The 14,381-nt window shown below is 44.1% G+C and overlaps 1 protein-coding gene across 4 annotated transcripts; it reads right to left on the bottom strand.

Moving 5' to 3' along the window:
• Positions 1-205: 205 nt before the first annotated feature.
• LOC124654824 (F-box/LRR-repeat protein 14-like) lies at positions 206-3,538 on the bottom strand. Of its 4 annotated transcripts, XM_047193809.1 has the most exons (3): positions 3,371-3,538; positions 715-2,258; positions 206-538 (listed from the first exon to the last, which is right to left on the bottom strand). In XM_047193809.1, the coding sequence occupies exon 2, from the start codon at positions 2,189-2,191 to the stop codon at positions 725-727; it is 1,467 nt and encodes a 488-aa protein (XP_047049765.1). In that variant the 5' UTR covers positions 2,192-2,258; positions 3,371-3,538; the 3' UTR covers positions 206-538; positions 715-724. The 4 variants fall into 4 exon arrangements, with proteins under 4 accessions (XP_047049765.1, XP_047049764.1, XP_047049767.1 ...); XM_047193808.1 differs by having other exon boundaries at positions 206-2,258; XM_047193811.1 differs by having other exon boundaries at positions 206-2,252.
• Positions 3,539-14,381: the final 10,843 nt, after the last annotated feature.

The following is a 14,381-nucleotide window of genomic DNA, read 5'->3' as shown; positions in this document are numbered from 1 at the left end:
TTCCAGTTCACAAACACTCAGATTGCCAACTCAAACACATACAGACCAACAAAAGTCTCAGACAGCCACTTCCGTAACTATCAGCTTCGGCAAACTTACTGATTGAACAACAAAACATAACAGACAATTGTACTAGGTAATATACAAAGGCAAACAGCTGGCTGACGAAAAATAAGCTGTGAGAGCAAGAAAACTGCTCCCTCCGTCCATAAAAGGATGTCAGAGTTTTATTCTAAATTCGTAATTAATCTCCATCAACGTATCATTTGATTTACACGTACGCAATTTAGCGAATGAGCACATCAATTCATACTAATACCAATTCATACAGAATCACTCTGGTGGCCGCCCGGTGTCCCATTCAGAAACACTCCATTGTTGTTATTGCCAACAGAAACACATGCAGGCCAACAAACTTTGACAATGATGTACATACTTGTAATTTGTAAGCACAATAAAAGTGCATAGACATACAAACGTCTTGGTGGCAAATTCCATAATCATCAGTTTCATAAAATTTGCTAATTGGGCAGCAAAACTTAACAGACAATTGTAGTAGGTAATAGACAATGGAAATAGCAGCCTGAGGAAAAATAAGCTTATAGAGCAAGAAAAGTACAACAATGGTGCGAGATGTTAAGTTATACATTCATCAAATGGGGTCCAAGATCCACCACATACCGATACTCTCATACTCTGTCCAGTGTGCAACAACTTGCTAACTTCAGAGAAGGTCTAGAACAGAAGAGTTTTTGTGGAACTTTCTGTTTAGATGGCCAGCGCTTGCACACTTGACAGAGTATTGAACTGATCTGGCAATCCCCTTCACAGCTTGCAGAGAGACCCTAGGGCAGCCTTCAATGATCAGAGACTCCAACTTCTGTGCTTGTACTAGCTCGGCCACTCCAACATCAGTCACATCTCCGCATAACCTGATTGTAAGATTAATCAAGCATGGAGTACGTGCGATGAAACGCATCCCAGCATCGGTTACTTCCTCGCAATCCACAAGCTCGAGTGTCTCCAGGTATGGAGCACATGAGACAGCCTCCATCCCCTCAGCATCAAAGAAGTTGGCTCCATTTAGCACAAGAACACGAATCGGACAGGACTGAATGAGAACCACAAGGCCCTCCTGTGTGAAGCCTATTTCTGATGGATATTCAGGAGCACAACCTGCAAATGTGAGCTCAACAGTCTCAAGCATAGGACAGCTGAGAGCTAGAGCCTTAAGGCTCTTATCAGTAAATGCTGTCCGATAAGAACGAGCGTAGAACTGAGGATCCAGCCAAAGTGAGATGCTTTTAAGGTTGTTGCAGCTTTGGGATAACGCAATCATGTCATTGTCGTTTAGGCCCCGGACATACTCCAAGCACAGCTTCTCCAGTGCTTTGCACCTCCCCAGGAGAAAACGAAGTCCTTTTCCAGTTGCTATTTCGATACACGCCAAACTCAAATCCTTCAAACTCTCACAGAAGATATCATACATATTTGGGCTATGGGCGTTGTATGAGGGATCATATCCCTCATAAGCCAGATAAGAATTAACAAAGAATCTATCGTTGATTTCAAACACAAACTTCTGGAGCTTCATCCATCCTGGACCAAACTTCATGAAGTCATCCTGGCTGATTCCATCGCAATTCTTTACTATAAGTTCTTCCAATGATCCATCATAGCCAAGGTACTCCAGCCAATCTTTGCTGCATATACTCTGGCAGTCATTAAGGTGGAGAGCAGATAGACTCTTGCAACCAACAGCCACAGCGAGAAGCCCTCTTGAAGTTATATTTGGTGTGGAGTCCAACCTGAGGGATGCTAACTTGTTGAAATTGGCTAGATAACCAAGACCAGAGTCATCGATGTTTGAGCAGAAGCTTAATGAGAGACTAGTCAGCAAGAGGCAGTGAGATGAAAACACAAAGAGGCCTTTGTTGTCCAACTGATTCCCATGGTTTGCCACCGAACCAGAGTAGTCGATTTCCACTTTATGCAAATTACGGAATCGGGTGCACAAAGATACCAAGGCTTCTGTAGCAGGGCAAAGGCCACAGCCAACACGGATAGCGCTCCTTTGATCTGCCTCAGTTTTGTAGAGCTGCTTTGACACAAGGGAAAGAGAATTCAGATCACTTGTCCGGGTGATCCTCTTGATGACCTCTGCAAACAGTGCCTCCGGGAGATCCTCCATCGAGCAATTCCGTGTGCTAGGGCAGTAATCTCAAGATTCAACAGGCACAAAGAGCACTGGACTGAAACTAAAGAGATCAGAAATAAGCACACCAATATAATCAGATCACTTCAGCAATATTAGTTAGCGAAGAAAACTATGTATAGTGATAAAAAAATTAAGTTTTATTTAGAAGAAATAACAGCAAATTAAACTATCGGCCAAGTATCTGAAAATGCTGAAACAATTAAAAATAAAAATTGGGAACAACAAAGAACCGATCAGAAATATGAGTCTACAAGATTACATTGATCTGACTGATCGCATGAAACCCACATCATCTAAACAATGTGGAGTGGTGGTATCTAGGTACTCCTGGGCAAGTTGCATCAACAGAACCAAAACAATTTCCTCCTAACGTACGAGTCTGACATCAAGTCATTAACAGAACCAAGGAAAACAATCCAATTTCTGAAGCATATATATATAACCAAAGCATCAATAGACGAAAACTTTTTCAGTTTTCGTACCTGTCAAAGATCACACATTCATTTTAAATACAAACATGAACTATGGTACAACCCAAAGTAATCTCTAAATCTCTACAGCACATGTGCAACAAGATAAGGTCGACCCATCTTGAAACATGCATATAACCAACCAATTCTTACATTGATTCATTAACAGAAAAAAAAATCCAATTTCTGAAGCATATATATAACAAAAGCATCAATTGAAAAAAAAATCGGTGTTCTCCCATGTTTGTACAAAATTCTTGTGTTCATCTTCGCATAGAACATCAACTAAGGTAACAGCCTGTTAATTTCGCCAAATCCGTGTTCAGACCGCACACGAGCAACAAGATCAGGCAGACGAAACCCTAGGCATCTGGAATTGCTTGCAAAATGAAAGAAAGGAAGAATCCACGGACATATGACAAGAAATCAATGCAAGTGTACCAGATAATATCCATCTACTAGACTGACAAGTTTAGGCTCGATTTATTGCCTTCTGCAGAGGCGCACAAAGAATTGCCTTTTTGCTCAGAGAACATACTGTACTAACTTTAAGGATAATCACGGAATTGGAGGTAAATTTACCCGCTCCAACATAGTAAGTTCACTTCAGGTTCGTCTCAATCGATGATGCAAAGCAAAAAAGAACAAGGATATGTACTTCCAGCCAACGAACCGAGGCTACCTGGAGGTGTTCTCTTAAGTCGGGCTGTAGAACAGGGCGGCGCCGTAGATCTGCTATGCCGCAGTAGGAGGGCGCGGCTTCTGCCCGGTCTCGAAGGGATGCCTGACGCCCGCCGCGGCCTCGTCTCTCTCTATCTCTCTCCCTATCTTGGAGTTGGAGCCCTGGAGAGGAATGCTAAACCTGTTGGAAATAGGATAGCTTTGATACTAAGCTAAGTAGACAGTTATTAACGTTAGCTTAGGTCTTAAGTTAAGTAGGCAGTTAATTTTATCCAAACGCTGTAATATTCAAGAGATGTCTTTGTTAGAGCATCTCCAAAGGGAGACCCAGACCCAAAAGATTCTTCCGTTTGGGTCTTTATTTGGAACAAAAGTAGCACCCAATGGAACAATCTAAAGCCAAAACGTCACAAAGTCCGGAGCGACCCTAATCCGTTTCAAAGCTGGGCGGCCTTTGCGTCTGCCCGGAAGGCTTTGTGCGGCTCCGCACATCCATTTATATCCACCCAACCCCACATCTTCTCTCTCCTTTATCTTCTTTTTTTCCATTTAGATGATCGGAATAGCCACCGGATTTTGGCTGGCCTGACCAACTGACTCCGTCCCACACGCATGGCGTACCCGGCGCTGACGGAAGTTGCTGCTCCCAAAAAGAGCTCCGGCGGCAAACATCATCTACGGCGACGACCAAGGGCGCGGGCACGGGCACCGGCCGCTCGCAACGCCGTCGTGAGCATGGTCGCCGACCGCGTGGGCACGGGCACCAGCAGCGCAAGCCGTGGGCGTGGGCGTGGGCGGAGCTCGCCGCGAGCACAGGCGCGGGAACAGACGTCAGCCGCTTGCCACGCCGACGCGGACTCGGGCGCCGGCCGCGCGGGCATAGGCGCCGGTCGCGAGCACGGTCGCCGGTCGGGCGAGCCACGAGCGTGGACGGAGCTCGCCGTGACGCGTGCGGGCACGAGCGACGGCCGCGCGAGCCACGGGCGTGGGCGGAGCTCACCGCGACGGGCGCGAGCACCGGCGCCCGCCGCTCGCCACGCCGCCGACGGCACGGGCGGGGCCGGAGCTGGCCGTGCGCGCACGGGCGGGCCCGGAGCCGGCCGCGCGAGCCACAGGCGCGGCGGAGCTGGCCGCGGGCGTGGCCTGCCGGGACGCTACGGAGCTCACCGCGAGCACAGCCGTGCGCGCCTCGACGCGCAAACATGGGCGCGGCGGGCATGGACGCGGCGCAGAGCAGCATAGGACGCAGCGTGGCGAGCGTGTGCGGCAGCGTGCTTGGATTGAGCTCCGTGGAGGATCTCCTCATGCTTCACTGTGGCTGGAGATTTGACTTTTATACCAAGAAAAAAAAGAGAAGGAAAAAAGAGGTGCTGATTTTGGGTCGCACCTTTTGGGAGCAAAATAGGTATACCTGTAAATGGACACGTCCGTGGCGTTCCACCAAGTGCCGCTTGTGCCCTTTTAATTTGATGAACAGGACGTTTCAGCTTGTCCATTTACTCCCGTCACGGTAAACGGCTGGCCAGTTGCCCGCTACGTAACTGACAAAATCTCCGTATGAATGTAGGATACGATGTTGCCTCGTATACGTACGGCTCTGGTTTCTTGCTCCCGGCAGCAGAGGCATCGGGCCTGGACACGGAGCTAGACAGGCCGACGCCCCTGGCCCCGTCCGTGGCGCCGCCCTCGGAGCTGAAGGAGAAGTGCTCCAACAACGGCGTGGCCGGCATCTCCAGCGCCTGCTCCCCGACGGCTGATGCTGCAGGGGCCTAATCTGCGCATCGCCGACCGCGCCGCCCGCCTCCGCCGCCGCCGTCGTCGAGGAAACTATCCCGCAGCCTTGCGGTGAGATTCAGCCGCACCGGAGCATTCCCCTCCGGCTGCTGACTGCTACCCCTCCTCCGCCCGATTCAGTGGCGACCACGCCGCTGGGCGGGCACCACGCACCCACGGGCTCGCGAGAGAGGGGACCGCGAATCCCGCCGGGCCGCGCGAGCGAGGGGACCAGGGCGGCCCCGCGCGGACTACCTGCAGGCCAGGAGCAGAGCAGTGGGTGAGCGGAGGGATGGGGCGGCCGCGGACTCCATCGCCATGGAGGAGTCAAGAGCGGCGTGACGGCGGTAGCGGGGATCCGTGAGTGGCCGCCAGGATTATTATTTTTTTACTGGGTGTCTAATTAGCAAAGTGAATGGGCTTGGGCTGGCGGCGCCGTGGCCTGCCGTTTCCATTTACATGTATAAAAATACCCAATTTCTAATAACTGCTATAGCACTGCCTTGTCTTAGACGGTGTCCACCCGTCCCCTCCGTCCGATTAACATCCTACGGCAAGAAGCATTTTCCGACACGTATGAGGTAACCGAAGCGAATCCCCCCCCTCGCCCCGTGATTATCTTCGCTCGCGCTCGCGTCCCGCTCTCTCCTCCGCCGTTCTCCCCCGCGTCGCCCACACCAAATCGAGCCTCACCGTCGACGAGTTGGTCTCCGGGAAGCCGTCTGCGAGGTCTCATGTAGCATGGGGCACTAGGGGAGAGCAGAATCGGTGGTGGGAACCGAGTGGATCGGCTCGTCCTCGCCCGATTTCGGTGCATTCGAGGTGGTGTTAGGTTGGATTTGGTGTCGTGTGCCAGATCTCTGGATTCTGCGTCTGCTTCTCGTCGGTGTTCTTCGTCAAGTGCTGGTGAGTGCTTCGATTCGGCGTTTGAGCATCTCATGTTTCCGATTTGGACGATTTTGCGTTTTCCTGTGATGTGCGCTCGGTTTTTTTTGCGGTGGAGGTACATCCCCCATCCCTGGCTAGGGTAGAAATTCATGTCGCCCGTGAGTCCGTTCTAGTTCCCCCACCCACGAACTTTTGATTATACTGTTAGTTTCCCCACCCATGAATTGTTGATCAAAGTTGTTTTTCTGCAATGCTTCATGCATGCTATCCGTGTGTGTCCGTACTTGTTTCGTTTTTGTTGTTGTTGATTATGTGAACGAATAATCTCCAGAGTATATTGCTCAGCTTTTAATTCAGTTTTTGTTCAGGTTGTATTCAAATAATTTTGAGATTCATATGGCGGACTAGTGACTGGACATCAACAGATTCATATGGCAGACTAGCTACTAGATTCATATGTTGTAGATCTAGTTTGTAGGTTTGATAGGTTTTTGTGATTTTGCACTCATGTGTTTCATGTAGCATGTATAAAACCTTGTAGCTAAGTATTTCTCTGCATTTGTTAATTTTTGTTGTTGCATGGCATAGGATGTATATTTTTCATGCATGTAATGTATATTTTTAACTGTCTGTTCTTCCAGTGTATATTCATCTGCAAAATATATATTCCCAATTGTAGGATATATATCCTTATACTTATGATGTATATCTGCGTGTGGTATTGAAGCCTTGAACTACCTTGTTTGGTTTTAGGAAAAAATTAGAGAACGGAGGGAGTAGTACTTGTATTTCTGAATCTAGTACAGTAACATTTCGTTCCTAGTACAGTTCTTCATGCTCGAACGTTGCTGGATATGATCAAATGTGATTGAAAGCAGGGTGATAGCGCAAGTGGAGCACAAACAGGGGAGGGGGTAGCACTCCCATTTCCTGCTTCTTGATCACTCACACTAAAGTTGGTTGTCATTAGCTGTAGTAAAGGGTTTAGATCTTGGTCACCCGGAAGTCGCACAGCCAAACCATACCATACAGCAAATTGAACCCGCCGCCGCCACCGCCTCCATCCCATCGCCATTCAACTAGGTTTTGTCTTTGCAAATGTACATCATATTTTGTGTAGATGTATATTTTGGGTAGCATGTACAATTTGTATGCTTAGGATGTACATTTTCATATTATTACATCATGTAGGATGTATATCCTTATACATATGATGTACATTTTCCTGAACATGAATAAAAATTTTGTTCATCTGCAGAATGTATATTCACTTTTAATAGGATGTACATCCTATAAATAGCTGACCACAAAGTATTGAACAATGTTTATGCTTAGGATGTACATTTTCTCAACTTTCTGATTTTACTCAAGCTTAGTGCTGTATATTTCAACTGCATAGGATGTAATAATATGTAGATAACTTTTTGTTTTGATCTATGCAGGGTTTGTTTCATCTAAGTTGTAATGAAATCAGTCAATCCAATTGTAAGTTCTGTTCCCTCAATTTATTTTTTCATTCAAATGTTGACTAGGATGATTTAGGGGGGTGTAATACTTACAGTGCTTTGTTTTCTTTCCTTTTTCTTTTCTCTTTGCAGATACGTTCTAAGACCCCAAAGAGCCGGCAGAAAAGTACCACTAAATTCAAAAGGATGAAGCAGAGGTTACAAGATAAAAATGTGCTCGTGGGTCACGGGCATGAAGACCAATCACCATTGCGAGTGTCCCTCCTTTGCATGATGTGCACCAAATTGCAGTTGAGCCAGCTGAAACAGTGGATTGCCCATCAGTTGAAGAAGAAATCCCTGGGGTAGAGACTACTGTTGCTTCCAAGAAACCGGTACATGATAACAAACTTGCTTCTACTTATCGTTTCCTCTTTTATTTTTTATTTATTTTGCATGCATTTCGTGGGTGTGCTCTGATGTGAAGTTTATATTTGATGCAGGTCAACTTATTCAACCGTTCTTCTCCAATGAAGGTTGTAAGGGTTTGCAAGGGAATGACGAGCAAGCAGCGTACCTTGATCAGTGAAGCAGAATTTTCCGCCATCCTAAGCATGAAATGCTCCAAGCTAATACCTGAGTTATGCATTTACCTGATGGAGCACTTCGATCCAGATCGCTTCGTGTTCTTGATTTTGGTGATAGGGGGAAGATACCCGTTGATGTCCAGTCAGTTGTCAATGTAATGGCAGTACCCATGGGTAATTTCCCTGTCCCATACAAGCAAAATATTGAAGCAACAAGTTCTGTTCCCGAGATGATGGGGATCAACAATGGCAAGCAACCAACTGTCGCAGCTGTGGAGTTGCAATTAGGGGAAACATATCCTGCCGATGCTCGCTTACTTGAGGAAATTTATCATTTACCTAATCTCTTCCGTGTTTGCTCCTACTACCGGAATATATGTCGGTCCAAAGTGTTACCCCGCGGTTATTAACACGTAAGCAATCCCAAGGTTGAACTGGGCAAGATTTATTATTGACATCCTCATTCAGACCGCGAATGCCAAAGGAAGCAAGAATTGGTTTAAGGCTTGCATGCCATACCTCATGGTTAGTTTTTTGTAATTTTGACTGTTTTTTCTTTTTCCACACATTTTCTCAATGGCTGTAGATAACACATACTGATTTGCACTTTATAATTTGGTTTCTAGGTCCTATATGTTGATTCATTACAAACAGATGCCGTAAAGGTACCAGTTGGTGGACCTCGCATATGTGTCTGGACAAACAAGCTCATAAATCGTGTCGTAGAGCTGGACACTAACACGGATGGATCGTTTGGAAAATTACCGGTACTACCCCGCTTTTTCCTTATTCTGGTGAAATTTTCTTATAGCATAAGATTCTAGAGAAAAGTATCTCTCTGTTTTTCAATATTTGTTTTGCCTGCATAGGATGTATATTTTTATACAACTTTTCTGATTTTGTACATGTAGCTAACAAAATGTTTCTTAAATCTGTTTTGATATATTTCATAAGAAGCTAACAAATGCTTTATACATTTGATGTTTTTATTTTTGTACCTTTAACCCTATAGCTAATTTGTGTCTCTGGTTTCGATTTATACATAAGAAAGAGAATTTGATCCACATAAAACTATAGCTAATTTTTTCACCTTGTAGCATTTGGGAGAAATATACACTGAAGCTTCAAATAAGTTCCAATTGTTACCCTTTTTGCAAATTTACATATAAACTGTGTTACATTGGTTTTTTACCCTCCATACGTCCCATCATATGATGATTTATAATTTTTATTGATAGCATGTATTTTTATATCACTTGCATGATCTCATTTGTTGACCATTTTTTCTTTTAAATGTCCCCAGCTAAAGGCTTGCTTCAGGAACAAGCCATTCTTGTTTTCTCGTCGAACCCTCTCGTTGTAGACATGTTCATCAAACGACATGCACCAGTATCTCCAAATGATGAAGTAAGGCTTAACATTTTTTGTTACTTCTAGCGGCATGTTCTACTTGTTATTACAAATACACTAGATTTTTCACTATCTTTTATCTTTTCTTATGTAACAGCAACTGGTAATATACAGAGAAGCTGTTTCTAGCTTGTGCAATGTGTTTGAAGATGGTCTTGCAGAATTTGTGAGGTCATTTGCAGTTAATCAAGGGAAGGAAAGTTCTGAAAATCCTCACCAGGCAGAGGAAGATGTGCAGATCATTAGCAAGAAGAGACGTCGCACAAGGCGGAAGGTGACGAAGCTAGGAATGAGGAGGAGGTGTTACTTGGACCACATGGCAGGTACCACAGAAGTGGAGGTTGTTCCAGAAATGGGGATTGCTGCAAAGTCTAGGAAAAGAAAGCCAGATGATAGAATTATTGCTGCTGCAAGGCCTAAGAAGAAGAAGATGAGAGGCTCTGAAATTAATCCGGAAGAGCATGTTGTCATTGAAGATCATCAGGATAATCTAGGCACTGAAGTGCATAAGGAGGAAGCGACTGCAAATTTGTTTGAAGAAAAGGCATTTGGTTATCAAAATGACCACATAGTAGGAAACTACGAACTTGCTGAAGATGAACAACAAACACGAAGCAATGTACAAATGGAAGAACCTACAGAAGTCAACAAGGATGTGTCAGCTGTAGCTACTCAGGACAAAGAAGTATCCCTTCAACAGACCAACATGGGTGATGCACTGAGGAATCTCCAAGTTTATGGTACAGGATCTCAATCAAGCACTGAAACTCCTCCAGCTGTTAATAATATGGAAGGAAGTAAAGGGAGCCAAGAGGAAGAGGGTAGCCAAGGTTCAGGCCAACTTAGAACAAGGAGAAAGGAAACAGATTCTTGTAGCCCGATTGGCAGGAGGCCTGTCACAAGATCAATGTCACCCATTAAGCAAGATGTTTTCGCCAGCCCGATTGGGAGGAGGCTCACAAGATTTGCTACTGCTGAAGCACGGGCCAATGCTAGCATGAACAAGGTTTACAACTCGCCATCAAGCGATCAAAGTCACAACCATATTCACGCTGCAAAGCTTGACAGAGGGAAAACCAAGGAATTGGCTGTTCAAACTGCAAATGAAACAGATTATCAGAGAAAGGTGAGAGAGCTGGCGGAACATTTCCCATCGTTTGATCTTGGTTTCAGTCAAGTGGAAGAAACAGTGGGTCAGCAACCAGTAGCTGAGCAAGCACTAAGTGAGCAAGAACTAACTGAGAAGACAGTAGCCGACCAAGCACTAACTGAGAAGACACTAGCAGAGCAAACCATACCTCAGAAAACAGTAGCTGAGCAAGGTCTACAAGAGAAATCAGTACCTAACCAGCAGAATGTTATGGAAATACCGGAAGAAGATTCGGAGGTTCAAGAACTTGTTGTTATTTCCAGCAATGATGATAGTGGTGACTCACTGGATAAAATATATGCTTCTATTGAGATGCCTTCCTCATCAGGGAAGGGCATTGTGTTGCAATATGCAAGAACTTCTCCAACGACGCCTGGTAGTACCACACCTATTCCGCAAACGAGGAGGGTAGTCAAGCTAGGTCCACATCAGAAGTCTCCATTCATTGCAAACGCAAAGAAACCGTCTGTTCCTAAGTCGGATTCCGAGTTATACGACAAGGTTTGCATGTATGGAGGGAAAACTAAAGATACATTGAACGACGAAAGGATTATTGATTATGGAGACTTCTTCATCTACCTCCGTGATTTGTCTGACTCTGTCAAGCCTGGGGGTTGGTTAAGTAACTCCACTTGCGAGATCGCGTTGCAAGCACTTTCTACAGAGATGGCCAAGCAGAAGAAGTTTGTCATGCCACTTAGGATTGCGGTTAGTGCACTAACCACACTTTTTGTTTCATTTCAATGTTTGCATTTTCCAGTACTGCCATTGGAATCAGTACTGCCCTTTGTTTTCAGTAGTGCCATTTTTCCAGTACTTTGATTGTGTTCTTAAATGAAGTAGTGCCATTTTGCAGTAGTTCCATTATATAAGTAGTTCCACTTTTTTTTAAACGTGTTATCCTCTTGTTTCCTTCCACATGCAGACAAAACTCAGAAGTGCTGCCACTTGTTTGACGGATAGATCAGTGAAGAAAGCATTCGAGTGTTCTCCTAATCACCGTCTTGATCACAAAGACATTGTAAGTCCCAGGTTGTTTCTTCAATTATTACTTTTCACATATAAACTGTAGTTTTAGAGGAAATAGTTTTAGAGAAAAAGATGTAATTACTGTCTGGTTCACTTCGTTCTTTTTGGCGAATCTTTTTGCAGTGTTTGGATGTAGTTACATATTTTATAGGCGATACAAATCTCGAATGTGTTGATGTTTTATACATTTTAGGCTTTAATTAAAATTGAGTTGCAAACCTCTTGTTTAGAACAAATTGAGGTATTCATGTTTTTTTCAAAACCATGCAGGTAATGTTCTCAGTTTTGCAAGACTTGACACCTGACTTGGATGTCATGACTGGGCACTACTACCTTATCGTGCTAAATTTGAAGTCCGGTAGGTTTGAAGTGATGGACTCAATGAGACGTGAGAGTGATCGTGGACTCATGAAAGATTCTCGAACAATCATCGGAAGTATAAAACATTTGTGGGCAAAGAACTACAGTGAGTCAAAAATTGATATCTCAAAATATGAAACAGTACACATAAGTACGCCAATGCAAGACACTTTGTAAGTTCTAACATATGCTTTTTAATTGTTCATCTCAATGTATTCTATTACTTCTTTCTACAGGAAAGTACATTCAGCTTACTAACATTCTTTTTTTTCAAGATATGACTGTGGGTACTTCGTTCTAAAGTTCATTGAAGAATGGAATGGGAGAAAAATGCTAGCATTTAGAGGTTCGGACATGCCAGCTCTCAGGAAGCTTAACTTGAAGAAATGGGTGGACTTTCACAAGAATACAATCAACTCGGGAGGAACTTCTCTTCTCATAAGAAGTTAACCAGATGGTACATTCTTCATGTATGGCTCAAAGGTACTACTTTTTGTGGAGTACAAAATGTATCTTTTCATGATTCTCATGTAAATTCAGATTTGGATATATATTTTTCTCTCCATGATTTGTGATGACCAATCCAAACAAGTACAAAGCATGTATTTTTCAGCATGCAAATTCAGATTTTATGAATGTTTTTAAGCATAATCAGTGTGAATGATTGATGTCCATGATCAAGCACCGAAATTACATGAATGTAATTAATTCACAGAACTTGGATATGAGACACCAAATCATAATTCCCAGTGCAAACAGATAGCTTAACATTTGGGCAATGTATAAAATCAATTTTACACAAAGAACAAATCCACCAGTACTTGATAAGATGAACAAAATATGAATTCCTTTATGTGATTACACCATATCACGGAAGAAGTCAAATTCTTTGGGCTCTGGTGCTGGTGTTATCTTATCGTTGCACATAGCCGCAGTGTGTTGATTAGACCCGCATAAGCTGCATTTGACAACTTTGGATGACTTCAAATGCAAACCAGACTGTTTTCTTTTCTCTGCTGGACGACCTTGCTTTGGAACATATACTCGGATCCTCAACATGAGCAAGCCGCGGAAAACTATCAAGCCCACCATCATTTCCCCTTCTCCATCTTGAACGGTAGTAGCATTTTTTCTTTTCTTACGTTTAGCGGACTCCGAAGCTTTCATGTCTAACAATTCTTTCTCTAAAGCTTGCATGTATTTATCTCGCAAGCGCCTTCCCTTATCGGATGTTGATGCAATTTTGGCTACTTTAGTGAAATCATTGCACATAGTTCCATAACGTAGCTGCTGCCTTTCTTTGTTACTCATTTTTCATCTCTATCGGTACCTTTGGCAATTCCAATTTCTCCTCCACGATAATTTCCTCCGGTATTCTCCACCTCTTGAGGATGTACTTCTCTGGAATTCCGTCAATGTTACCCAATTGCATCATGACTCTAAAAATATGGCAGCACAACAACCCATCCCTGCTGAACTTGCAGCACTCGCAGTGGTAATTTTCAGCTTCCAAATTAGCCTCTACCTTGTAGCTTCTACTGCCATAGCCATAAACATAATTCTTGATAGGGCTAACATCGTACGTTTCATGACCAACATGCTGTACATTATAAGATGTCACTTTACGAAGCTCCGCACGAAAGCGCAAGTAAATGGGCCGTGTATACACCTGCAAGGCTTGCTCTTCAACCGGAAAATCTCCCCACGCCCTAAGAGTCTTGTCTTCATCCTTGAATTCAACTGCATCCTCCGCTACATCAATCTTTTCTTGCAACTTCATGTACTGAAGGAAGAAATGATGCAAATTGTTGTGCGGGTCCATGTAAGTTTTCAAAACAGCGTTGAACCCCTCACTACGAGCGATGAGTACCGTAGGAACGGAAAGAACCTTTCTTTGAAGTAGGCTGGCACAAAAGTGGCTCTAATATGATATAGATCATAGATATGGGTGTTGTCCACTACATTGTGTTTGGTAATCATTTGTGCCCACCTAGTTTCGAACTCTTCAACCGACATGCTCGTAATCAATTATCTCGTTCAACTCTGTCCTTAACTCCTCATGTTTTGACAAGAAGTTGCCCAAAACGGCCTGCGCATTTTGCATAATGTGCCACCTACAATTTCTGTGGCAGCAATTTGGAAATGAGACGAGAACTGCACTTCTCATTGCCGCATCTTGATCAGTTATGAAGTTATCTGGTCTGCGGACCACCCATAGCCTCAAGAAACTCCCGAAACAACCGGACAAAACTCTCGATGTTCTCATTCTTTAGGAACCCACATCCTAGCTGGATTGTTTGACAATACCTATTGATTCCAATGAATGGTGCGAAAGGCATATTGTACATGTTGGTCATGTAGGTGCTGTCG

The sequence above is a fragment of the Lolium rigidum genome, chromosome 5 (genome assembly GCF_022539505.1).
Source record: "Lolium rigidum isolate FL_2022 chromosome 5, APGP_CSIRO_Lrig_0.1, whole genome shotgun sequence".
Taxonomy (NCBI): Eukaryota; Viridiplantae; Streptophyta; class Magnoliopsida; order Poales; family Poaceae; genus Lolium; species Lolium rigidum.
Note: the sequence above shows the minus strand (reverse complement) of the source record. Positions and strands in the feature narration are given on the sequence as shown.

Excerpts from the sequence above, each read along its gene's own strand:
- LOC124654824 (XM_047193808.1), bottom strand. The coding sequence starts at position 2,191 with ATGGAGGATCTCCCGGAGGCACTGTTTGCAGAGGTCATCAAGAGGATC.